At 37.8% G+C, this 26653-nt stretch overlaps 1 protein-coding gene across 2 annotated transcripts in view; it reads right to left on the reverse strand.

Annotated features, from left to right (window-relative positions):
- The window catches only part of NSF (N-ethylmaleimide sensitive factor, vesicle fusing ATPase), a 152848-nt gene that overhangs the window by 52415 nt on the left and 73780 nt on the right, over positions 1-26653 (reverse strand). For both annotated transcript variants that reach the window (XM_055408110.2, XM_088829180.1), the window contains exons 9-12: positions 20632-20831; positions 4205-4370; positions 3119-3193; positions 2744-2931 (exon numbers count right to left, since the gene is read on the reverse strand). In XM_055408110.2, the coding sequence (XP_055264085.1) occupies positions 2744-2931; positions 3119-3193; positions 4205-4370; positions 20632-20831 (629 nt within the window). The remainder of the gene's footprint in view (positions 1-2743; positions 2932-3118; positions 3194-4204; positions 4371-20631; positions 20832-26653) is intronic.

Consider the following 26653-nt stretch of genomic DNA (forward strand, 5'->3'; position numbering starts at 1 on the left):
GGACCATGAACTGGTACCAGTCCCTGGCCCAGGGGGTTAGGGACCCTTGCATTATGGCATTCTTGATTGAGAACAAAGTCAATTATATTATGCAAGGGAATTAATTATGATTTATGGATAGAGTTTGATTCAGAATACATATTTACTAATTTAAAAAATATTTACTAAGCAGCTACCATATTCTTAGTATCAAGACCTAGATACTATGAGAGATTCAGAAATGAGTAAGATAAGGACTTCAAGTCTAGAACAAGGGTTGACAAACTTTTTCCATGAACAGCTAGACAGTAAACATTTTGGGCTTTGTGGGCCATGCAGTTTCTGTTGCAGATACTTAATTCTGCCATTGCAGCATGAAAGCAGCTACAGAAAACACATAAATGAACAGGTGGGTCTGTGTTCCCAAAAGCTTTATTTCTAAAAACTGACAGTTGGCCGGATATGGCCCGTGGACCATAGTTTACCGACCCTTGGTTTAAAACCATTGCTAGGGTATACCCAAACAAAACATACTCAACCTGAATGTTAGGCTTTTATTATTTCCTGCGTGAATTGTTACACAAGTTCCCCTCTCTTGTCTCATGTCGCCAACTTCACTCCCCTAAATACTCCACTCAACACAGCTGCCAGAGTGAGCTTATGTTTTAACACTATGCCACTGCTATTCTTAAAACTCTTCAGTGACTTAGCACTACTCACAGAAAAGGCGTCCATACTTCTGAGCACAATATAAAAGGCTCTTTGTGCTCCATCCCCTGCTTTAGCCTCCCAACTTATCACCCCACCATGTCTCTACCTCCCCTTCCCTACTTTTTCTGCTGAAGCAACACTGAATTATCCTTAACACACCATGCTATTGTGTCTCTCTTCCTTTGCATACGTTGTTCTTTCTGCCTAAAATGCCTCACCCCACCAGGAAACATGTTCACCCAGAACTTCCTCTGTGAAAGCTCCTCTCACTTGATAAGCTGACCACACCTGACACCTTTTCACTTTCTTACCTTGCATGTACTTTCTATTACTGTATGAGGAGGATTAGACTGTGAGCTGCTCAAGGGGAGGAAATGGGAGCATTAACCCTTAGCACAGTGTCTGGCATACAGTAGGCAAAATAAATCCATTGACTAAAAGTCAACAGAAGGTATCATAAATGATATATTATTATTAATATTTCTTTTTTTTTTTTGGCCGTGCCATGGGGCTTACAGGATCTCAGCTCTCTAACCAAGGACTGAACCTGGGCCATGGCAGTAAAAGCACCAAATCCTAATCACTGGACCACCAGGGAATTCCTGATACATTACTAGTTCAAGAAGGAAGAGAACACATCATTCTTGAAAGGGAGAATCAAAATTTTTTGAAGAAAGTGGTGGTACATGAGTCAGGTATCAAAAAGATAAGTAGGGACTTCCCTGTCAGTCCAGTGGTTAAGACTCTGTGCTTCCAATGCAGGGGGTAAGGGTTCGATTTCCGGTCAGGGAACTAAGATTCCATATGCTTTGTGGAATAGCCAAAAAAGAAAGAAAGAAAAGATAAGCAACATAGAGGGTAAAGATTCTCAGTAAAGCATTAAAAAATAAAAAAGCAACATCAGAGAAGTAGTAAAATACATTAATATCTGATGACTGGTAAATATTTCAGCTTGGCTGAAGTGTATGAAGAATAACTGAGAACACATCAAGAAGGGCCAATTTAAGGTCATGTCTAAAAGGATGTTAAAGACCAGGCTAAGACATCTGTACTTTGTTCCGTAGATCACGGTCAGTCGCTGAAAGGTTCTGAAGAGTAGAATGCTATGAAACAGGAAGATTAATCAAACAGAAGATCATATGGTGCAGTGAGATCTAAAAGATACTGTCAAGATAAAACAGACACAATCTAGCAAATAATTTGAGGCAGGACACAGTACAGTGGTAGAAATCAAAGATAATCTTAGATTTTTAAGCCTAGGAAATTGGGATAAATAGGGAAGTATGAGCAGGAAGGAAAGTAGTAAAAAAAAAAGGGGGAGCGGATTTCGTTTTGGAATATTAAATCTGAGACCTGATAAAACATCCAGGTATAAAACTGAAAGTGGGAGAAATATACTTTTAAAAGATGAGACATATATCTGGGAGTCATCAAACTACAGGTGATAAGTAAAACCTGAAGAGAAGGGATGACAAAGGATCAAATTCACTTTATCAAGCTTTGTTTACCAAAATAAACGTATCCTTTGGATGTATTTCTCCTAAAGTATCAATAATATTATTGTATTAATTTGCAAACATCCATTTCCCTGACTGTCTATTCTTTGTGGGAAGAGGTTGTGCTTCATTAGCTTTGTGTCTCCAGCTTAATACTTTGAAAATAGCAAGCAGGTATTTAATATGTTGACTTAATGAAGCAGCCCCCATAATTTTAGCATGTAGGACATCCAACTTCCTATGACATGTTATAAGTAACACAGCACAAGTTTTTAAACAATTCTTCAAAATCACCATCTTCACATATCTGCATCAAATAGGGGCAACTTAAATGGGTCAGTAGTTTCCATGGGGCAGATGCTACCATTATCTTTTTTCCAACTACTCTGAAGACATAGCAGTTGACAATTAATTAATACCTTTCATCATGTCTGTTCTCCATTAAAAGTTTGTCAGTATTAGTCTAGCCCTTGGAATGCTTGAAAGAAAAGAGGAAGAATACTAGCACAGGACTTACAGGGCTGTAGACTCCTAATCTGGCAGTTGATTTTACTGACCTTTATGTGTCTGTTCATAGCAGTGGACTGTGCTGCTCGCACCAGACCCTCCAGTTCAGCGCCGCTAAAGTTCTTGGTCTCGACGGCCAGTTCTTTAATGTCTACATCAGCAGAGAGTAACTGATGCCCTCTCATCCTTGCTGTGTGGATGTGAAGGATCTGTAATCGGCCCTTCTCATCTGGTAAGCCTGATAACATTGGAAATAAAATATATAATTATAATCCTAATGATTTTCTTATAGCCCACTCAAGTGTATACATATCTGTTTTTCATGATATACAACTCTTCTAACAAATATTAAGGTATATGACTTTGCTCCTGCTAATGAACTCTAATTACAGCCCCCTACCCCAATCGGTGACAGAGCTATTTACCTATCTCCATTTTAACTTCCAGTCTTCCAGGTCGAAGGAGAGCCTCATCGATCAGATCTGGTCTGTTGGTCATTCCTGAGCACAGGTGTTAATACACAAATGATCAGAATTCAAAAATAAGATAAAATACCCTTTTAGTATATGCAAGAACAGTTGCAAGAATTTCCCTGACAAGCTAAGAGGACAATTTTATAAAAGACAAATAGAAAAGCAATGATTTTCAAAAATATCATTTGTTCTTAACCTAAGGAAAATATCTGGGGTCTCTGCCTTAGTATTTCACTACTGTACACACCAGTGGAATATAAATGTAATGAAAGCATCAAATATTTAAAAAGAAAACTTTAGGTTTAAACGAGGTAGGTAAGCTGTCAAAGTGAGAGAGAGGCAATGTGAACATCTATCTGACCTCAAGATCCCTTCCCTTTTTTGTAGGTGAAAGGTTTTCAACCTTCACAAATAGCATAATTTGTGTTTTGCTTTCAAAGTCATCTTAAGAAGAACTTCAGTACATAAGGCAGTTAAAAATAAGTTATAATAGGGATGCATAATCTGCCCTGGCCTGCATAGAACCTGAAGAACATCTGAGGACCCTTGGAGGCCTACAGAAACCAATGTGAAAGCCACCACTTACACAGTGCTGCCTTTTTCATCTGTTAACTACAAGTTTAAAGCCATGAGTCACTAGAACTCATCTTTCATTTGTCTTCTTGTGACCTGTTGTTATTGTTCAGTTGCTAAGCTGTGTCCAACTCTTTATGACCCCATGTACTGCATCATGCCAGGCTTCTCTGTCCCTCACTATCTCCCGGAGTTTGTCCAAGTTTGCCTAGAGTTTGCCCAGAGTTTGTTTATTGTGGCTAGACATTAAAATAATGAAATTCTTCAATATCACTTGATTCTAATTTGGCAACATTGGCCAAAATGTTTGTATAAAATTTCATATAAATTTTATATGTAATTACACATAAAAATTACACTCAAAATTACATATAAAACGACAAGCTACACAAATCTGAATTTAGAACCTGTGTATCTAATATTTTTAAAATCACAGTACTTTATTTTTTTAATCAAGCAACATACCAATGACTAAGATGTTGTTCAGTTGCTCCACGCCATCAATTTTGGACAGCAGTTGGTTGACAACAGTGTCATGAACCCCTGTGCTACCAGCCATGCTCCCTCTCTGCTTGCAGATGGCATCAATTTCATCAAAGATGATGATGTGCAAACCACTGTTAGCACCAAGCTAGTAAGGGAAGAAATTACATTAAAGGTCATAATTTGAATATATTATTAAACAAGGTAATCAAGAAAGCAAAACAAAGCTTTCACTCCATTTGACTAATAAATATAGAAAGTATAATCATGGCTGCTGCCCTCTCAAAGGTGGAACTGCGGTCTAAGAATTCTGCAAAATGAAAAGGCATTCCAGACCTCATATTTAACAGAAATAAAATGAAAACACACACTATATACTGATGTAAGTGAATATCCATCATAACTATCTATTCATTCACACACATGTCTTACCTCATTCTTTGAAAGAACTCTCAAACATTTCTTAATTCCATGAATTCCAACTCCTTCCCATTTTCCCTGAGTTTTGATGAGAGGATAGCCCCCAAAGCAGTAGGTTTAATGTTTATCATAGTGTATAGCTAAAGAGGAACTCCACTCAGAGGTAGACTGGAAATTGGACAAATGGGAGAAGGTACTGAACTTGATTCATATTCAGTTATATCACATGAAAACAGACTGCTTCTTCTGAACAGTAAAGTGAGAAAAGCAACACAATTCATCAAAAGAACACAGTCAAGCAGGTGCTGTTTCCTCTACATAGTGATTTCTGTTTTATTTTGTTGGATATAGAGTCATCATGAAAAAGAAGTTGGTTTATATATTTTGAACTTCTAATAGATGTAGTACTTTTAAATGCCAACAGTGATTACGTTAAGTTATCACGAAACTTCTAGCAATTTATATTTAAGTAATTAAGTCTCTTGTCAGGAACCAAAGGCAGAAGTGTATTGTAGAGATGACTTTTTTTTTTAAGAAAAACCATTAGGGATTAGTAAAACAAAACAGGTGAAAATAAACATAACCTAAATATAACAACACATGGACGAAATCAATGACGGCCACAACGAGATTCAAGATTAGATATGACTGGTATTCACTAAACCTCTAGTAAGGATATCATTTTCTTTAATAGACAAAATTTTGATTATGAAAGTATTAGATGTTAACTGAGCAAAAGTTTTAAAACAAATAGAAATAAGTTAAAAATAAATTATCAATATATCACTTAAAGATAAATGATTTTAACATTCTTTAGATTTGTTTTAAATTGATCTTAATTAAAAAATTGGAAACTCATTACATCTTTCATTTGCTTCAACATTAACTGTTTCTTTTTTAAAAATCTAAATTTATTACCTTTGGTTCTAATTGCAAATACATGATCACTATAAAAACTTGGAAAAATACCTAAAAATGTAAAGAAATCACAATCATCCAAAATCAACTAGCAAGAAATAACTGATATTAATTTAGTACTATGTAAAAGTTTGTATTCCTTTTTTCAGTTTGGATATCAGTATTTTAAGCTCTTTCCCACGCCTATAAGTATACATTATAATTTTTATATTACAATGTATACAGCTATATATTACAATTTTTAATGCCCCCATAATATTTCATCATATGACTGGTTTCATAATTTAATTCCTCTATTCCACATTAATTCTTTACTGTCATAGACTTAGTAATTTCTAAGATTTTAGTATTATAAAAGCTGTTGCAACGAACATTTTTATACGGAAATCTTTGACAATACTGCATGAAGGCAAATTGTTAAAAGGTCTGTTGAGTATTTTAATGCTCTTGAAATAGGTTTTCAAATCTTTTCCAGAGAGGTTTTATCATTTTATAATAATCCTACCATGTATATAACACTGTCTATCTTGATACATACCCACAAGTAAAAAGTAGTTCCCAAATTGACAGATGAATAATGGTATTTTTCAATCATTTTTAACTGGCACTTGTCTAATTATTGACGAGGTTGGTACTTTTTAAAATCATATATATTTTTTTATCATTGTCAATTTTTCTCTTATTACTCGTTCATGTCCTCAGTACATTTTTCTGTTGGGATTTAATAATTTTTATCAATTTATAAAAATTCTTTATACATTAAGGGTATTATTATATTTGTTATACATATTTTATCCCAATTTGCCATTTGGCTTTTAATTTTACTTATGGTATATTTTGGCTTCCCTGATAGCTCAGTTGGTAAAGAATCCACCTGCAATGCAGGAGACTCTGGTTTGATTCCTGGGTCAGGAAGATCCCCTGGAGAAGGGAAAGACCACCCACTCCAGTGTTCTGGCCTAGAGAATTCCATAGACTGTATGGTCCATGGGGTAGCAAAGACTCAGACACAACTGAACGACTTTCACTCATGGTATATTTTTGGTAAATGGATGGGTTTTTTAAAATGTATTTTTACTATTTAAGCAGCCAACATTATCAATTTTTATTTTTATGATGTTTTCTGTTACTTTTATCTTTAAAATTTCCCCCTATTACAGACACTGGTAGTCACCTACATTTTATTCTCTTGTAAATTTTTCAGTTCAGTTGCTCAGTTGTGTCTGACTTTTTGTGACCCCGTGAACCGCAGCCCGCCAGGCCTCCCTGTCCACCACCAACTCCCGGAGTTCACTCAAACTCATGTCCATCGAGTCGATGACGCCATCCAACCATCTCATCCTCTTCCCCTTCTCCTCCTGCCCTCAATCTTTCCCAGCATCAGGGTCTTTTCCAATGAGTCAGCTCTTCGCATCAGGTGGCCAAAGTATTGGAGTTTCAGCTTCAACATCAGTCCTTCCAATGAACACCCAGGACTGATCTCCTTTAGGATGGACTGGCTGGATCTCCTTGCAGTCCAAGGGAGTCTCAAGAGTCTTCTCCAACACCACAGTTCAAAGGCATCAATTCTTCAGCACTCAGCTTTCTTTATAGTCCAACTCTCACATCCATACATGACCACTGGAAAAACCATAGCCTTGACTAGATGGACCTTTGTTGGCAAAGTAATGTCTCTGCTTTTTTAATATGCTGTCTAGGTTGGTCATAACTTTTCTTCCAAGGAGTAAGCGTCTTTTAATTTCATTGCTGCAGTCGCCATCTGCAGTGATTTTGGAGCCCAGAAAAAGAGTCAGCCACTGTGTCCACTGTTTCCCCATCTATTTGCCATGAAGTGATGGGACTGGATGCCATGATCTTAGTTTTCTGAATGTTGAGCTTTAAGCCAACTTTTTCACTCTCTTTCACTTTCATCAAGAAGTTCTTTAGTTCTTCTTCACTTTCTGACGTAAGGGTGGTGTCATCTGCATTTTTACTTTATGTATGATTCTTTAATCTATCTGAAGTTTAACTTTTATATATGATACAAACCAGGTGTAAAGAATCTGCCCGCCAATGCAAGAGATGCAGGTTTGATCCCTGGGTTGGAAAGATTCCCTGGAGAAGGACACGACAACCCACTCCAATATTCTCACCTGGAAAATCCCATGGACAGCAGAGCCTGGCAGGCTATAGTCCACAGAGTCACAAGAGCTGCACACGACTTAGTGACTGAGCACACACACACAAGTAAGAATCCAAGTAATTCTTCAAATATTTAGCTGATCCAAAATTGCTGACTCAATAATCCTTTCAACATTAAGACACTGTTTCTATCAGGCTTTGCATTTTCACATATGATAGGTATTTTCAGCCTGTACTATGGACAGTAGCAGCTGGGGCAAGCTCTTTCTCTCCGTACCTTCTTCGTCTTTATTCTAACAGTCTTGGTTACTTTCTTACATGTTTTTTTACATAGTTTCTTTCTTACATGTTTGCTGCCCCAAGTTTACTTCTGCTAGAGTAAAAATACGTTCTCCAATTAAAAACAAACAAACAGAAAAGCCAAGTGTTGACTGAAATTGGATTTAATCTCTAAATTAGTTTAGGAAGTACTGACATCTTTATTCAGTTCTTAATGTATCTCTCCAACTATTTAAATCTTTTACGTCTCCCAATAAAGTTTTGTTTTTTGTCATATAAATTTCTTCTTAAAGATTCCTAACTATTTATGGTTTTTGGTTACAATCATGAATGGGATTTTCACATTGTATTTCAGAAACAGTATATATGTAGAAATGATAGTAATTTTTTATATTTATTTTATATCTGACTACTTTACTGTCTTATTTATGCTTTTTTTAGTTGATTTTTTTGAATGTTCTATGTAGACAATCGTATTATCCACAAGCACAACTATGTGCCCTCCTACATAACAGGTATTCTTGTTGTGGAGTATGAGAAATCATTTCTGAACAAAGGCAAATAGAAGGAGAAAGAGAGGAACTAACAGATAAGAATTCAGACGCATGCAGGGCCACTTGAGCAGAAGGCTAAGGGGGCAATCCAGGCCCTATAAAGGGGATAATAAAATTTACTTAACATGAGAAATGATAGTTACAGTACTATCACAATAGGGACTAAATCCAGAAACAGGCCTTTCTAATGAAACACAGAAGATCAAATACACACACACGCGCACACACACATAATTGCAAAAGCAGAATGCTCTTTATACAAGATGATTTTAATCCTGACTTTAGGACGGAAAAGGAGAAATACACAGTCGGAAGGTCAGCAAGAAACACTGGCACGTAAATGAGGTGAAGAGACTCTTTAAGAGACTTTTGATGACAGGAGTAGGGATGACTAAAAAATAAAAGTCCTAGGTTTGGTTACTGCCTGCAAGTGGAAAGGGGAAGTAACAGCAAACGTCATAAATTACCTGTGATTATGATAAGAAAGCTTCAGAAGGGAAAGGATGGAAGGGAAAAAAATTCTTTTTTAAGTTTCTACCATGAGAAGACTAAAGGGTTAACAGGTATCTAGTTAGAAATGTCCTCCAGATAACAAGATATAAACTGAACAAAAAAGGACAGAAAGACAGATGTGAAAGTCATCTACAAATGGCAGCGTATACTAGCAAACGAGATTCCATAAGGAGATGAATCATATAATTAAGCTGGAGGAACATAAAAGCCAGACAGATTCTGGGCTACAGTACCAGAAGATGATTCCAATAAAGTCAACCCAAAGAAAACAGGATCAAGAAAACATGACAAAGATGAAAGATGAAATGCTGTATCAGAAGTAGGAAGAAAAATGGTTCTAAAAATGACCTGAAGGAAATTGGAAAGTATCTAAAACACACCTGAATATATACTTAAAAAAAATAAAAACCAGATAAAACATAGTATGATCAAGCAATTTCACTCCCGGGTTTACAGTAGCTCTGCTCTTAAGTGCCCCAAACTAGAATCAACCCAAATGCCCTCTAGTGGGTGAGTGGATAAACAAACTATGGTACATCCACAAGATGGAATATTACTCAAGAGTATAAAGGGATGTTTGATACATGTGACAACTAAGATGAAAGCTCAAAGGCAATATGTTGAGTGAAAGAAGCCATTCTCAGAAGGTTACATACTATGGTCCCATTTATATGACACTCGAAAAGACAAAAGTATAGGGATAGACAACAGATGAGTAGTTACCAAGAGTTATTAGCAAAGGGACAGCACAGGTGAATTCTGTGAGGTGATGTAAATGTTCTGCATCTAGATTTTGGTGACTGTTACATGAAACTATACACATGTCAAAATTCATAAAAGGATACATGTTAAAATTCATAAAATTCAGAATAGTTTTACTTCATCATAATAAAAAATATAACATCTTATCACACATTCTATTATTCATTATTTGGAATACTGTTCATTCTTTAATGCACTTATCCAAGATGACAGTCATGTGTTCATCAAGGTTTTCAAAATTTAACTAAGCTTCGTTATTTTTTTTCTTGAATATAACTTACAAATTTTTCTCCTTCCACAATGTTTTAAAATTAAAGTCTGAAAAAATAACTTGATTTCTCAATTACTGCCATATTTATTGAACAGATAGCTAAAGATAAATGATAGCTTGTTGCTTAAAAAAACTTCAACACCAAAACCTATTCGCCTTTCTATCTGTAGAGAAGATAGAGAATGAAGAATTAGAACTACAATCGTAGCTTTGCCAAAAAATGCTAGACAGTACAGTATTAATTCTTGCTGTCTTCAATAAAAACAAGGACACTCCTGTCTGTGACTGAAAAGCTGTGAGATTTTATGCTATTTTTTTTAAGACACCTTTATTCAAGGTTGTCTGTCAATACAGCATAAAACAAAAAGCTGTTATAATGTATGAATTTTGCTGTCAATGTGCCTTATGTTACCACTGGAATCATGACTTCCTTCTCAGTCCAACCTCAAAAATCATCTGTTTGGAAGGGAAGCCAGAGACAATAAGAACACTGTGCTTGATTTAATGATCACAGGAGCAATCTTCCCTAAACATAATTCAGTACAATTCTGACCTTTTCACAACCTTGCTAATCTTGAGACTTGTCATCAGGTCCCTTCCCCCAACCTAGGAAGTACAATAACATCAATTTCTACAGGTGTGTTACTTAAATAAAGGCAAGTTTTTATTGTAATAAATTAGGAATTGGGTAAGGACGATGTCAAGATTAATGTTCACAGATTAATATAGCTGAATCATCAATAAACCCTTTACCAAAAAGTTTAAAGTTCCATAATGCAATCCTCTTCAATTCACTGACTTCTGGCTCTGTTCTTATCTGCAAAGTCTTCCCCCACAGAAACACAGCTGATGCCATTGAGCCCCTGGCAACAGCCTTGGAAAATGGCTGTTCTATATTTAGCTAGTTTGACCTATATGCAAGTGTTCGTCTTTGTCAGCCTGGACCGTCCAGAATCACAGAGGTGATGCTTTTCTTTATTATGTAACACATATATACTCTCCATGGGGTCATTAGCTGAATACACCAAGCCATTTCTGGGGTATAAGAATTGAGAAAAGTATATCAGAAAAACCTGGCTATGATTAATACCTACCTAGAAATTCTTTGACAACTCAGTTTTATTATTAAGTGTCATATTTAAACTGTCTGCAAGTTTCAAATCAGCACCAAAGATACCTACATAGCCATGTAGAAACTATCACAACTGATCTTATAAAATGCTTCTCACCTGCACCTGATGTTTAATCCTCAGCATACCATTAGGGCCCATTAGAAACACAATTTTGGTTTTTAATTTTCTTTGTTAAGCAGAATTAATATTTATAAAAATTGATACTGCATGACTTTTTCCCCCTAGAAGTCTGCTACAGGAACAAAAAGGGGGGAAATTTTTTTTTTTTTTGGCTATGCCCCATGGCATGTAGAATCTTAGTTCTCCAATCAGTTATTGAACCTGTATCCCATGCTCTGGAAGTGCAGAGTCTTAACCACTGGACCACCAGAGAAGTTTCAGAAAATATGTTTTTTTAACAAATAGAATAGAACTCATTCTGGGAACTCCCTGGTGGTCCAGCATTTGGGACTCTGCACTTTCAAAGCTGGGCCCAGGTTAGATCCCTGGATAGGCGAACTAGGATCCCACAAGCTATCCACACAGTCAAAATAAAATAAAATTCATTCTATCTTGCAATTACTGTATGGGTCCATTGGATCTTTTTATAAATCTAAGATATATTATGCTATTTCAACATTCTAGAAATTATGTCATCATTACTCATCAATTAGTCCTAACTATGCTAAAAAGAAGGCAATGGCAAGCCACTCCAGTACTCTTGCCTAGAAAATCCCATGGATGAAGGAGCCTGGTAGGCTGCAGTCCGTGGGATCGCTAAGGGTCGGACACGACTGAGTGACTTCACTTTCACTTTTCACTTTCACACATTGGAGAAGGAAATGGCAACCCACTCCAGTGTTCTTGCCTGGAGAATCCCAGGGACGGGGAACCTGTTGGGCTTCCGTCTAAGGGGTCACACAGAGTCGGACACGACTGAAGTGACTCAGCAGCAGCAGCAGCATGCTAAAAAAAGATTAACAAAAAAATGAAAGAATGATGGTATTTTTCTGAAGGATGATGCAATAGTGAAATAAATATAGGATGACATCAACTTTCAGCATTTTTACTGTGTTGCCCAAAGTATTATATATGCTCTCAAAAAGGTTAAAAGAAGTCAAGATACAAACCAATATCTTTGTTGCATGATTCTAGCTTTCACTGAAGACAGTTCAGATTTTTTTATTTTATGGCCGTAATGGCAAAGAAAAGAAAATCAACAGAGGAAAACACTCTGTAATTATTGGATGAATAAGTGAGACAGCAGCACCTTAGATACTAATGAAGATGATGAAATGGATCACTCTAAGTAAAATCTCAGACTATGTGCCTTCAGATGATGGTATCCTACTAGACTGTCTCAAACTCAAGGATAAAGATGACAACAGATGCTGAAGGCAGGTTAAAATAACAAGAAGAAATTAGACTGGCCATTAAAAAACTGTATACAAACCTAAAAATAAAAATATTTTGCATTTATAGAGTGTCTGATAGCCATCCTCTTTTCAACAAAATTAGAAGCCAAATTTTAAAAAAATTATTCAAGTATTGTCTTGATGACACAAGTAGAAGAACCAGAAGTAATGATAAACTATAATCTATGAGAGATGTCATTTGAAATTTACAATCAGTGTACAAGTTCATGCACGACAACTGATGAAGTTAGTTACATTCAGAGGCTCCTGCCAATTTTTGATGTATATTAGTATCTATTGTGGAGAAGGCAATGGCAAGCTACTCTAGTACTCTTGCCTGGAAAATCCCATGGACGGAGCAGCCTGGTAGGCTGCAGTCCATGGGGTCGCTACGAGTCAGACATGACTGAGCGACTTCACTTTCCCTTTTCACTTTCACACACTGGAGAAGGAAATGGCAACCCACTCCAGTGTTCTTGCCTGGAGTATCCCAGGGACGGGGGAGCCTGGTGGGCTGCCGTCAATGGGGTCACACAGAGACGGACACGACTGAAGTGACTTAGCAGCAGCAGCAGCAGTATCTATTGATCAGTCAATAGATGTCTTCAAAATCAAGAAAATATGGGATAAAAATTTGGTTTTCTATATTTAAGCTCTTATTAAATAGTTTAATAGTCTCTGCTTCCCTTTATTTTTATGTTTGTAAATGATCTGTAAATCAATTTACAAGTAATTTTTAAAAAGGAGTTCTTTCAATCCAGATAGTAAATGGTAACGACTATTTTTCTTGGTATTCTGAGCTGTACAAAGATATCTGAAGCAAAAAATATTGTAGTATTAGGGATGAAATCCCTCATGGCTCAGACGGTAAAGAATCTGAATGCAATGTGGGAGACCTGGGTTCGATCCCTGGGTAAGGAAGATCCCCTGGAGAAGGGCATGGCAACCCACTCGAGTATTCTTGCCTGGAGAATTCCATGGACAGAGGAGTCTGGTGGGCTATGGTCCATGGGGTTGCACAGAGTCAGACACGACCGAGCAACTGACACAAGGACACAAGGGATGAATGTAAAACTGAATTGGCTCTGGGACTGCCTGAAGAGTTGAGATCAGTCATTAGACTTGCAGTGATATACTAGGACCCAATGCAGCTGAGACAGCTAGAGACCTGAATATGAACAAGAACTTACTGGGATGCAGAGGAGAGAACCACGTTGGGTAAAACTGAAACGACTAAGCACCCAACAAGTAGATCTGAAGTGGTTTGTGCATCTTCATTGTTATAAGATGCTGTCAAATTAATCTACAAGCTATCACCCACTGTAGGTCTAATTTATACTATGACTAGTAATGTATATGAAGTCCTGTTTCTCTGCAACCTCATCAACTTTTGGCATTATTAGACTTTGTAAATTTTATCAGGTTGTTAATAAGGTGATTTTTCTTTAATTATGCTTTTTCCTGAGCATTGTTTCATTTGCTTATCTTCAGTTGGGTTCTTCCTCTGAGAAACTGCCATTTCATATACTCTGCCAGTTTTTAAATTGTGGTGTTTGTCTTTTTCTTACTTCTTATACAGGAGTTATTACAGAGAATTCATTATAGAAGATGCCAATTCTTTGTGGATTACATGGAGTTTAAATATTTTCTCCAGTTTGAGACATTTGTATTTAGTATAATCTGACAAAGAATTTTCTTTATATTAATGTAACCAAATTAACATTTTTCCCATGTCTTTGATTTCTCTGTATTAAAGAAATTCATTCCTAGCCTCAATTCTAAAGCTTTTCCCTATTTTTCTTCTAAAGCTTTTCTTTTGTAAGTTTTAATTTTGTTTTTTGCAAATCCATTTTGTAATTTTGTATGAAGTGAGATAAGGACTATACTTTAACTTTTTCCAGAAAGACAATGATCTCAGTCCCATTTATGGAACAGTATATTATTTCCCCTCTGATTTGTATTGCGACTTTTCACATAATAAGTTCCTCCTATGTTCCTCAGTTTCTTTGGTCTGTTTTTACATGCATATATAAAACTGTTTCAATTACTGGGCTCCCCTGGTTGCTCAGTGGTAAAGAATCCACCTGTCAATGCAAGATACACAGTTCAGTCTCTGGCCCGGGAAGATCCCACAGCTGTGGAGGAACTAAGTCTGTGCGTCACCACTACTGAGCCCACACTCTAGAGCCCAGAAATTGCAACTACTGAAGCCTACATGCCTAGATCCCACGCTCCACAACTAGAGAAGCCACTGCAATGAGAAGCCCATGCACTGCAACTAGAGTAGCCCCAGATCACTGCAACTAGAGAAAAGCCTTCGAAGCAACAAAGACCCAGCACAGCCCTCCCTCAAAAGAAAAATGTAGGAAAAGAGAAATTGTTTCAATTACTAATCCAGTAAGTTTTGATATCTGAATAAGAAAGTTTTCATTATTCTCCAAAATTTCCATGACACTTCAAGCATCCAAATAAAAAAGTTGTTAAATTCAAAAAAATTCATGTTACACTTGATTGGAAAGCACTAAACTTACAGATTAATATGGGCAGAACTGTCATTTTTATGATAATGTTAGGATTCCCATATGAACGTGTTCTATCTTACCACTTATTAGCTCTTGAAAATTAAAAACTGCTTATAATTATCTCCTTTATTTTTCCTGTTAAGATTTAATCCTAGTTACCTTATCATTCTGACTGCTGTTATAAGTTAAATCTTTTTTTAAAGTTACATTTTCAGTGTCTTCACACTGAGTCATGTTATTCCCTTCCTGCTTGTAAAGTATTTGAGTTTTATTTATTCCTTCCTCAGCTCCCCCTCATGCCTTGAAAAAGCTTGAGAACTATATACAATTTTCACATAAACATATGACTTAAGTTTTATGTTAATTAACATTAGCATCTTCTTCCCAAATAATACAAGGATCTTATATGAATTCAACCCACTTACCACATGGTTTGTTCCATATTTTAGTTCTACCCTTAAAATATGTATGTACTGATCATCATTATCATTTTGTACAGTGAAAGCTTATTAAATTTACATCTTTTAAACCTTTTTATTGTGAAATAAGGCATACCCAGAGGGAAAGTTCCCCAAATATGTATGTACGTATGAAGGAATTGTCACAAAATGAGCATGCATGTAACCTTAACAGGAACTAGAATAGTGCCAGAATCCTGGCAGCGTCTCCTTACCACCATTCCCCAACACCCCTCACCCATCATGCCTCAAAGGCACCACAATCTGATTTTTACAGTAACTATTTCTTTCCTTTATAGTTTTACCAACTAAGGAACATGTATCATTAAACACTATACATGAGTGGAGCTTTATATAAATGAAATCATACAGCACAGAGGATCCTTTCTTGTCTGGTTTCTTTTGCTCAACATTCATTTGTGAGATCTACAAATATGAACCCAGGCTTCCCTGGTAGCTCAGCTAGTAAAGAATCCGCCTGCAATGCAGGAGACCCTGGTTCGATTCCTGGGTTGGGAAGATCCACTGGAGAAGGGACAGGCTACCCACTCCAGCATTCTTGGGTCTCCCTGGTTGGCTCAGCTGGTAAAGAATCTGCAATGTGGGAGACCTGGGTTCGATCCCTGGACTGAGAAGTTACCTGGAGAAGAGAAAGGCTACCCACTCCAGTATTCTGGCCTGGAGAATTCCATGGACTATATAGTCCATAGGTTGCCACAGTCTGTTTACTTTTTTTATAATACAGTAATTTATTGTAAAGAATGTAAAGTCATATATTTATATGACTGTGACTCTCTTAGGTTGACAAGTTACTCTCTTAAAAAAAGGCATCTAACTGATTTCTGATTTTCATTGTTTCTGTTGAGAAGACAAAGTGTGAAAGTGAAAGTCACTCAGTCATGTCTGACTCTTTGCAATCCCATGGACTATACAGTCCATGGAATTCTCCAGGCCAGAAGATTGCAGTGGTAGCCATTCTCCAGGGGATTGTCCCAACCCAGGAATCGAACCCAGGTCTCCTGCATTGCAGGCAGGTTCTTTACCAGCTAAGTCACTGAGAAGACAACTGCCAGCTATTTGTGCTTATTGAAAAATAATTCACTTTTTTTCCTCTAGTTGTTTTTAAGATTTCTCTTTTTTTTTGTTTTCAGTTATTTAATAATGATCATCTATACACGCAGAATTCTTTGGTATTTCTCTTGCTTGAGGTTCATATTACTTCTGGAATCCATGGACTGATGTTCTTCATCAGTTTTAGAAAATTCTAAACCTCTTTTTCTTCAAATACTGCTTTTGCCCTATTCTCTTTCCCCTGACTTTTTGGAAATTTAAATATGTGCACTAGACCTTCTCATGGTTTTATCTCTATTGCCTTTCATCCTTTGTTTCTGGTTATTTTGTTTAACATCTTTCGGTTCACTAATTCTCTCTTTGGATGTGTCTAATATGTTGCTTCAATGTGAGTTAATTTACTGACTTTCTCATTCCCAGAATTTCCACTTGATTTTTTTTTAACATTTTCCAATGCCCTGCCAAAATTTTCAATCTTTTTTCTCTCTGAACGTGATAAGTATACTTATTTTAAAATACTGTATCTGAGAATTCCAATATCTGGAGGCCCAATTTCTACCATCTTTTGTTTTTCTTTGTGTGTGTTTATGTCTTTGTATCTGACTCCTTTTGATTATAAGCCAGGCACTGCATTTGCAAACTACAGAAGCAGTCTGTGACCTTGCATGACACTACCTTCCTCCAGGAAGAATGTACAATTCTACCATATGCCGGGGTCACTCGTGATTCAGGAACCCTCAGCCTAGTTTTAGAGAATGACACAATTCAAAGCTTATCTGTAGCCTCTGTAAGAACATGCCTACTTCTGGCCAACATTTGCTCCTATGGTGTAGCCTTTCATGGTCCCAACTCAAAAGTGAGCAAGTTCATCAGGAGTCCCCTCTTTGTGGGCCATGGGCTCTAATCTCTTTCCCGCTTACATTCACTCATTACCCAGTCAAAAGGGTTACAGAGCTGTTTAGCAGCTCTCTCCAGAATTGGCTAATTTCTCCAGAGGAACAGTGACCCCATACACTGGGACCTTTTCCCCCTGGGCCTCCATTCTCCCCATAGATCTTGGAAGCTCTTCATGCCTCCAACCAAAAAAATAAATAAAACTTTTCATTGAGCCTTTCTGGTAGTTTTCAGTGGCAGGCACAATTTAAATTACCTAATCTGCAACTACCAGAAGTTAAAGTTCCAAATTTTATCTACATTTTCACCAATTTCATTGCTCACCATTGTTTCTAGTACCCAATCCACTCCTTCTGGGTTAAACAGTCTTCAGTCTCAAGTACATCCTGCTTCACATTCTTCCAACGAGCTTCTGTGACTTGTTGGAAGCTTCTGATAGTTAATTCTATTAGACTTTATCTGAAAAAATACTTTCATTTTATCTTACTCCTGAATGAGAATTAAGCAGGGTATAAAATTTTAAGTTGACAGTTATTTTCACTTAGCTCTGTGAAGATATCTTTCCACTGTTTTCTGATCTCTCTTGCTATTGTTAAAAACTTTACTGTCAACATAATGGATATCTCTTTGGATGTCATCATCATTTCTTCATTGCTAATACTAAGACATTTCTCTTTTTTCTTTGGCATTCTCCAGTTTCACTACAATGCATCTACATATAAGTTAATCTTTACTTATCCCATTTGAACTCATGGTGCTACATGAATCTATTTATAAATCTTAAGTTTTTCTAAATCAATTCTAGAACTTTTTCAGCCATTCTATTTTTGAATATTTTGCCACTATACTACTCAAATTATTTGAGTTTCTTATTTTAATTCAGTTATCTCAATTTCTCTTTCATACTTTGCATCTCCGTATCTCTCTGTGCCACATTCTGGGTGATCTCTTTAGATCTGTTCTTCTGTCTATCACTTCTCTCTTCAGTTGAAGGTACTGCTTATGCTGAACCTAGCTGCTGAGTTTTAAATTTTGATGATGATGTTTCTATTTATTAGAGATATTTTAGCTTCCCCTGTGAGAAGCGTCTGTGGCCTGGGTTTGGTGGAGGACCCTTTGGGGTGTTCTTTTATCTAACAACTCTATGTGGGATCATTAATCCAGGATTCATTTTAAAATTAACTTCCCAATTTGGGGACCTCAAAGTACATTGGTGGTGTGCATATGTGTGTCTTTCCTCCCCCAACTCCTAAGCATGAGCCAAAGACCCATGGTTTAGAATTTCCATGTGAGATTCCTTAGCTTCCACTCTAGAACCAAGGCAAAGAGTTGAACAATTCTGTCATTTCTCTGTGTTGGTAGGGAAATAATTTCTAGTCATTTCTCTTCACTGATGATACAGTCACTTTGGAGGTTCCAGTTCCTAGTCCACATCTTAAGTAAGTTCAAGGGCTCATTTTATGCCCCCTTGTTGTTGTTCAGTCACCCAGTCATGTCAAACTCTTTGCAACCCAAGAACTGCAGCATGGCAGGCCTCGCTGTCCTTCACCATCTCCCAAAGTTTGCCCAAGTTCATGTCCAATGCACCAGTGATGCCATCCAACCATTTCATCCTCTGACGCCCTCATCTTCTGCCTTCAATATTTTCCAGTGTCAGGGACTTTTCCAGTGAGTCAGCTAGTGGATGCTAAAACCTAAAGGCACACATTACCAGAACCAAAGAAGGAAGTTCATTATCTTTAGCACTTTAATTTTCAGTTTTCTTTGAATTTCTGAAGACATGTCTTTCCTGAGAGCTCAACTGTTCTTCTGAAAACATTTTAATTATATTTTACCCAGCATTTGAAGATTTTTGTATGTCTTCATGCTTCCTAGTCTACTGTATTTCCAGAACCAGAAATCTCATGACATTGTTTTTAAACTTTTCTTTAATGAAACAAGTATGTTAATACTAGTATATTAGTCAAGGTTTTCCAGAGAAACAGAATCAATATATCTGAAGATGTGTTCTATCTATTCTACCGGTACTTTAAAAAATATATTTATTCTAGACCTAGATTTAGATCTTTTTAACCTATCTAGAGATTAATTATAAGGAACTTGTTAACAGAATTATGGGAACTGACAAGTCTTACTATCTGTACTGGGTGAGCTGGAGACACAAGAGAGCCAATGGTGTGGCTCTCTCATCCAAAGGCCTGCAAGCTTGAGAGCCAGAAGAGTGGGTGTTTCAGTTTGAGTCTGAAGGCAGAAAAAAACCGATGTCCCAGCTCAGGGAAGTCAGGTAGAAGGAAATTCCCTCTTACTCAAGTGAGGGTAAGCCTTTTTGTTCTTTTCAGGTCTTCAACTGATGGCATATTAGCAAGAACAACTGCTTTACTCAGTCTACAGATTCAAAGATAAACACAACCCAACCAAAACAATGTTTAACTGATGTCTGGGCACCGTAGGGCCCAGAAAACTAACACAAAATTAGCCATCCCAATTAGTAAACTCTGGTTTGATTTTTAGTTAATTTTATTTTATTTTCTAAGACCCATATCAAATTTTCTTTTGTAACCTAAAAGCTTACACTTGTCTCTCTATAGCTGAGTTGGGTCAGCAGTAAGCAAACTAGCTTTCTGCACATGAACCTTCAGTTCAGTTCAGTCACTCAGTCGTGTCTGACTCTTTGCGACCCCATGAATCACAGCACGCCAGGCCTCCCTGTCCATCACCAACTCCTGGAGTTTACACATACATAATTCTATAAGTCTCTTTATGCATTTAACTTCTCTCTTTTATGACAAATGAGTTCAAGACTCTAGAAGTAATACGGAAGAAAAGTGTCATTTAAAAAGATATTCATGATATGTTTTTGTAAAACTTTTGGCTTATATCACCATCCATCTTTGTATTCTGAACATGTGGATACTGACATCTGCTCACAACATATAAATCTCCCATAATCCCAGTTCAGTGATATAATTCAGTTCTAAATAAATTTTACTTGAAATTTCTTCAAATTGTAAATTATGGCAACACGTTTTCCACCAGAACTTTGGGTTTCAATCGTCATATAAATGACAACAAACTTTTACTTAATTATATTAGCATTACCCTCCTTTGCTCCTCTTCAGCATCAGCAAAGAGTTTACGAATGTTAGCCTCTGACTCTCCCACATATTTGTTGAGAATTTCCGGCCCGTTGACCACTTTAGGCTCTCTTGCATTCAACATCTTGCCAATCTGTCGAGCCAATAAAGTCTTACCACAACCTGGAGGCCCGTATAACAGGATGCCTTTAACATGTTTGCAGCCTAAAAGGAAAAGAGAACAGTCTTACATCAGCTAAGTAAGACACCAAAATTTCCTTTCTTCGTATGCGTGTTAGGAAAAATACAGCAATCACATTAACATATATTAATATCCAGGTGCTATAAACAGAACAAGAATGAACTGAAGCTCTTTTTAAAATAGAATATTCCACAAACAATTCCTATACCAGTACCAATAGTTGAGGGGGAAAGCTTCCAATTAAAAAGATCTTTGGAAAAGTATATTTGAACTATGATTTAGTTTAGAACAAATACTTTTAACTGTGAAAATGTCTCTTTAACTTAAATACCTAATTAGGAACTATTACTTCTTTTTCATTATCCTTTACTTTAAAGCCAGCAGGGGAAAAGAGATCTGTTTTCAGGCAAATTTAACTCAACACAAATCTATTATGATACAATAGCTATGGAAACTATATCTTAGTCATAGAAATTACAGGTCTACCTGTCAATACAAGTACTGGAAGAAAGGGCAGACATGTCTGAGTTGGGTGGGGAATGAGCAATCCACAGGATCCAGATGGATGTTACAGACTTTGTGGATAAAGCTGAATGCCCTATTTCACAGGGATATACCAAGTGAGAAACCTGTTTTCTCAGAGCCACCAAAAATGAAGTTTCCAAACAACAGTATTCAATGTTTTTCAAGGCAACCATTGCTAAATGCCTTAAAGGTATCATTAACAACAAAAAACAGCAAGACTGAATGACTTAAGACTCCCTAGGATTTCTTGAGCTCACTCTATGCAAGCATGTATTCCATTTCTGAAGATTAAGAGGACCTTTGGTTTCTGTTTACTCACTCTAGGAATTCTCACCTATCTTGCAGTTTCACACTTAAGATGCTTGACTCTTCTGAGTTTCTTTATACTACACCAAAAAAGCACTCTGTGAAATAATAAATTCTTAGATTTCAAGTGTTACACTCAAAACTACAGGTGAACAGGAAATTTTCTGGAAATGGAATATAGTAAGTTTTTATGGAAAATGTCCTCATTTGGAATGAAACTTTTAAAAATTATATCTTTAAGAAAATTATGACAATACATTTAATGACTCACATAAAGAAAACCACAAGATTCAACCAACTCTAACTAGAAATTTTAGATTCTATGGAGGAAGATACTTGGTGTTGCCTGTATGGCCACTGCTTCTATCTTTATTTCAAAAAGAGACTCCCTTTTAAATCCTTGAAAGTGATGAGATCTATGCTTATGGTTAGACTTGTAGAGACAAGGAGAACTTGGTGGAAACCTATGAAGATTTAGATTCTTAACTTTCTCATCAAGAGTAAGTTCATGTTCCAAGAACTCTAAGTTCATGATCTAAGAACTGTAGCCTATCTTTGTCATTACCACCAGGCACCTTCAGGATCCCATCTACTGGGACACATCTGAAGAGAACTCTGCAAGTTCAGTTCATTTCAGTTGTTCAGTCATGTCTAACTCTTTGCAACTCCATGGACTGCAGCACACCAGGCCTCCATGTCCATCACCAACTCCCAGAATTCACTCAAACTCATGTCCACTGAGTTGGTGATGCCATCCAATCATCTCATCCTCTGTTGTCCCCTTCTCCCACCTTCAATCTTTCCCAGCATCAGGGACTTTTCAAATGAGTCAGTTCTTTGCATCAGGTGGCCAAAGTATTGGAGTTTCAGCTTCAGCATCAGTCCTTCCAATGAATATTCAGGACTGATTTCCTTTAGGATGGCTGGTCTTCTCCAACACCACAGTTCAAAAGCATCAATTCTTCAGCTTTTTTTTTTTCCCTCAGGTGCTCAGCTTTCTTTCCAGTCCAACTTTCACATTAACACATGACACAGAAGAACTGTACAAAAAAGATCTTCACGACCAAGATAGTCACGATAACGTGATCACTGACCTAGAGCCAGACATCCTGGAATGTGAAGTCAAGTGGGCCTTAGAAAGCATCACTACTAACAAAGCTAGTGGAGGTGATGGAATTCCAGTTGAGCTATTTCAAGTCTTGAAAGATGATGCTGTGAAAGTGCTGCACTCAATATGCCAGCAGATTTGGAAAATTCAGCAGTGGCCACAGGACTGGAAGAGGTCAGTCTTCATTCCAATCCCAAAGAAAGGCAATGCCAAAGAATGCTCAAACTACCGGACAGTTGCACTCATCTCACACGCTAGTAAAGTCACGCTCAAAATTCTCCAAGCCAGGCTTCAGCAGTATGTAAACCGTGAACTCCCAGATGTTCAAGCAGGTTTTAGAAAAGGCAGAGGCACCAGAGATTAAATTGCCAACATCCGCTGGATCATGGAGAAAGCAAGAGAGTTTCAGAAAAACATCTATTTCTGCTTCATTGACTATGCCAAAGCCTTTGACTGTGTCGATCACAATAAACTGTGGAACATTCTGAAAGAGATGGGAATCCCAGACCACCTCACCTGCCTCTTGAGAAACCTGTATGCAGGTCAGGAAGCAACTGTTAGAACTGTACATGGAACAACAGACTGGTTCCAAATAGGAAAAGGTGTACGTCAAGGTTGTATATTGTCACCTTGCTTATTTAACTTATATGCAGAGTACATCATGAGGAACGCTGGGCTGGAAGAAGCACAAGCTGGAATCAAGATTGCTGGGAGAAATATCAATAACCTCAGATATGCAGATGACACCACCCTTATGGCAGAAAGTGAAGAGGAACTCAAAAGCCTCTTGATGAAAGTGAAAGAGGAGAGTGAAAAGGTTGGCTTGAAGCTCAACATTCAGAAAACAAAGATCATGGCATCTGGTCCCATCACTTCATGGGAAATAGATGGAAAAACAGTGGAAACAGTGTCAGACTTTATTTTTTTGGGCTCCAAAATCACTGCAGATGCTGATTGCAGCCATGAAATTAAAAGACGCTTGCTCCTTGGAAGGAAAGTTATGACCAACCTTGATAGTATATTAAAAAGCAGAGACATTACTTTGCCAACCAAGGTCCGTCTAGTCAAGGCAATGGTTTTTCCCGTGGTCATGTATGGATGTGAGAGTTGGACTGTGAAGAAGGCTGATCGCCGAAGAATCGATGCTTTTGAACTGTGGTGTTGGAGAAGACTCTTGAGAGTCCCTTATACTGCAAGGAGATCCAACCAGTCCATTCTAAAGGAGATCAACCCTGGATGTTCATTGGAGGGACTGATGCTAAAGCTGAAACTGCAATACTTTGGCCACCTCATGCGACGAGTTGACTCACTGGAAAAGACTCTGATGCTGGGAAAGGTTGGGGGCGGGAGGAGAAGGGGACGACGGAGAATGAGATGGCTGGATGGCATCACCGACTCTGTGGACATGAGTTTGAGTGTACTCCGGGGGTTGGTGATGGACAGGGAGGCCTGGCGTGCTGTGATTCATGGGGTCGCGGAGAGTTGGACACGACTGAGCGACTGAACTGAACTGAACTGGTAAAAAAATAGCCTTGACTAGACTGACCTTTGTTGGCAAAGTAATGTCTCTGCTTTTTAACAAGCTGTCTGCTGCTGCTGCTGCTGCTAAGTCACTTCAGTCATGTCCGACTCTGTGTGACCCCATAGACGGAAGCCCACCAGGCTCCCCCGTCCCTGGGATTCTCCAGGCAAGAACACTGGAGTGGGTTGCCATTTCCTTCTCCAATAACAAGCTGTCTAGGTGGGTCATAACTTTTCTTCCAAGGAGCAAGCATCTTTTAATTTCATGGCTGCAGCCACCACCTGCAGTGATTTTGGAGCCCCCCAAAATAAAGTCTATCACTGTTTCCACTGTTTTCCCATCTATTTGCCATGAAGTGACAGGACCAGATGCCATGATCTTAGTTTTCGGAATGTTGAGCTTTAAGCCAACTTTTTCACTCTCCTCTTTCACTTTTATCAAGAGGTTCTGCCATAAGTGTGGTGTCATCTGCATATCTGAGGTTACTGATATTTCTCCTGGCAATCTTGATTCCAGCTTGTGCTTCATTCAGCCCAGCGTTTCTCATGAAGTACTCTGCATATAAATTAAATAAGCAGGGTGACAATATACAGCTTGACATACTCCTTTCCCTATTTGGAACCAGTCTGCTGTTCCATGTCCAATTCTAACTGTTGCTTCCTAACCTGCATACAGATTCCTCAAGGGGCAGGTCAGGTGGTCTGGTATGCCCATCTCTTTCAGAATTCTCCACAGTTTGTGGTGATCCACACAGTCAAAGGCTTTGGCATAGTCAATAAAGCAGAAGTTGATGTTTTTCTGGAACTCTCTTGCTTTTTCGACAATCCAACAGATGTTGGCAATCTGATCTCCGGTTCCTCTGCCTTTTCTAAAACCAGCTTGAACATCTGGAAGTTCACGGGTCACATACTGTTGAAGCCTGGCTTGGAGAATTTTGAGCTTTACTTTACTAGTGTGTGAGATGAGTGCAATTGTGTGGTAGTTTGAGCATTCTTTGGCATTGCCTTTCTTTGGGAACTCTGGAAACTGGCTCATAATCTTCCACTCCAAGCCAACTGCTACTGTTTGACTTAAAACTATTTGCAAAAAACCATAGCAGAGGAAAGCGGAGGTGCTGGGAATGAAACAGGCACAAGGGGAGAAGAGCCAGAAAGGAGAAAACAAAGACATGCTTAACACCTACAAAGTACCAACCTTAGCTCCATCTCCAGTCTCTTAACCTTCTCCAAGTTTCTCAACTTCCTCCTAACCACACTTCCTTCCAGTTAAGCCATTCTTTCTTTCAAGGACTCTTGCTTCCTCGGCATTCTTATATTTCTGTTATACCTACCCCAGGAGCCCTGAACACAATATGACCTTATTGCACCTAAACATTGGCCACAGAGCAAGACCAGAGAAAATTAGACCACTGAGATGACCGATATCCTAAGAGATTCATGCTGTCTGATTTCAGCTCTACTCTCACTGCTTCCTCAGTACTGCATGCCATCCCTCACTTGTTTCTAATAATCTCCCATTCTCCTTAGTAATTATCCCGATTGTCACTGTTCTCTTCTCAAGTGCTACCCACGCCATTAATTCTTAGAGATGATTTACATTTCTACTTTGCACAATAAAAAAAAAACCTATCAAGTATGAATTCTGTTTAGCTGCCTGCTTCTTTTTTTTTTTTTTAAACACTGCAAATTTATCTAACAGTTCTTTAAGTCAGAAGTTTGAGTGGATGTGGGTGGCTCAGATCCATTTTTCATAAGACTGAAATCAAGGTGTGAGTCAGCGGGGTTTTGGGTAGAATCAGTTTCCAAGTATACGCACATTGTTGATAGAATCCATTTTCCTGTGACTGTAAGACTGCAATTCCTGTTTCTTTGCTCGCTGTCAGCTGGGGGTTCATCTTTTCTCCCAGAGGCTGCCTATTTTCTTTTGATCCTTTCCATGTGGTCTCCCTCCAGTAAGTGACTGAGTTTCTCTTAGGCTTCAGATCTCTTGAGCTGCTTTTTCTGACACATCTCTCTCTTCTGCCTTCCTCTTCTGCTTTAAGCTACCTTCTGTGATTATGTTAGGCCCACCTAGAAAATTCAGGTTAATCTCCCTATCTCTTGTCAGGGTTATTAGTAACCTTAATTACATATCTAGACTCTCTTTGCATCCCTGCTTCTTTATCTACAGATTTATCTGCAGACATCTCCATCCTCAACTTCAGCAACTATTCTCAGAGGACGAGTTTCCTTCCTCTTCTCAAGGGTTTAAATTGCAATTATTTGTCTTTATACTTTCTTCTCTACTAGACTGTAAACTATTCAAGGTGCTGTCTCATCAATTCTGAATTGCAAACACTCAGCATTAATATCTAGCACATAATATATACTCAATAAATAGCTGAA

This window comes from Moschus berezovskii, chromosome 20 (genome assembly GCF_049115385.1).
Source record: "Moschus berezovskii isolate FMDL1 chromosome 20, NW_MosBer_1.0, whole genome shotgun sequence".
In the NCBI taxonomy this organism is placed as follows: domain Eukaryota; kingdom Metazoa; phylum Chordata; class Mammalia; order Artiodactyla; family Moschidae; genus Moschus; species Moschus berezovskii.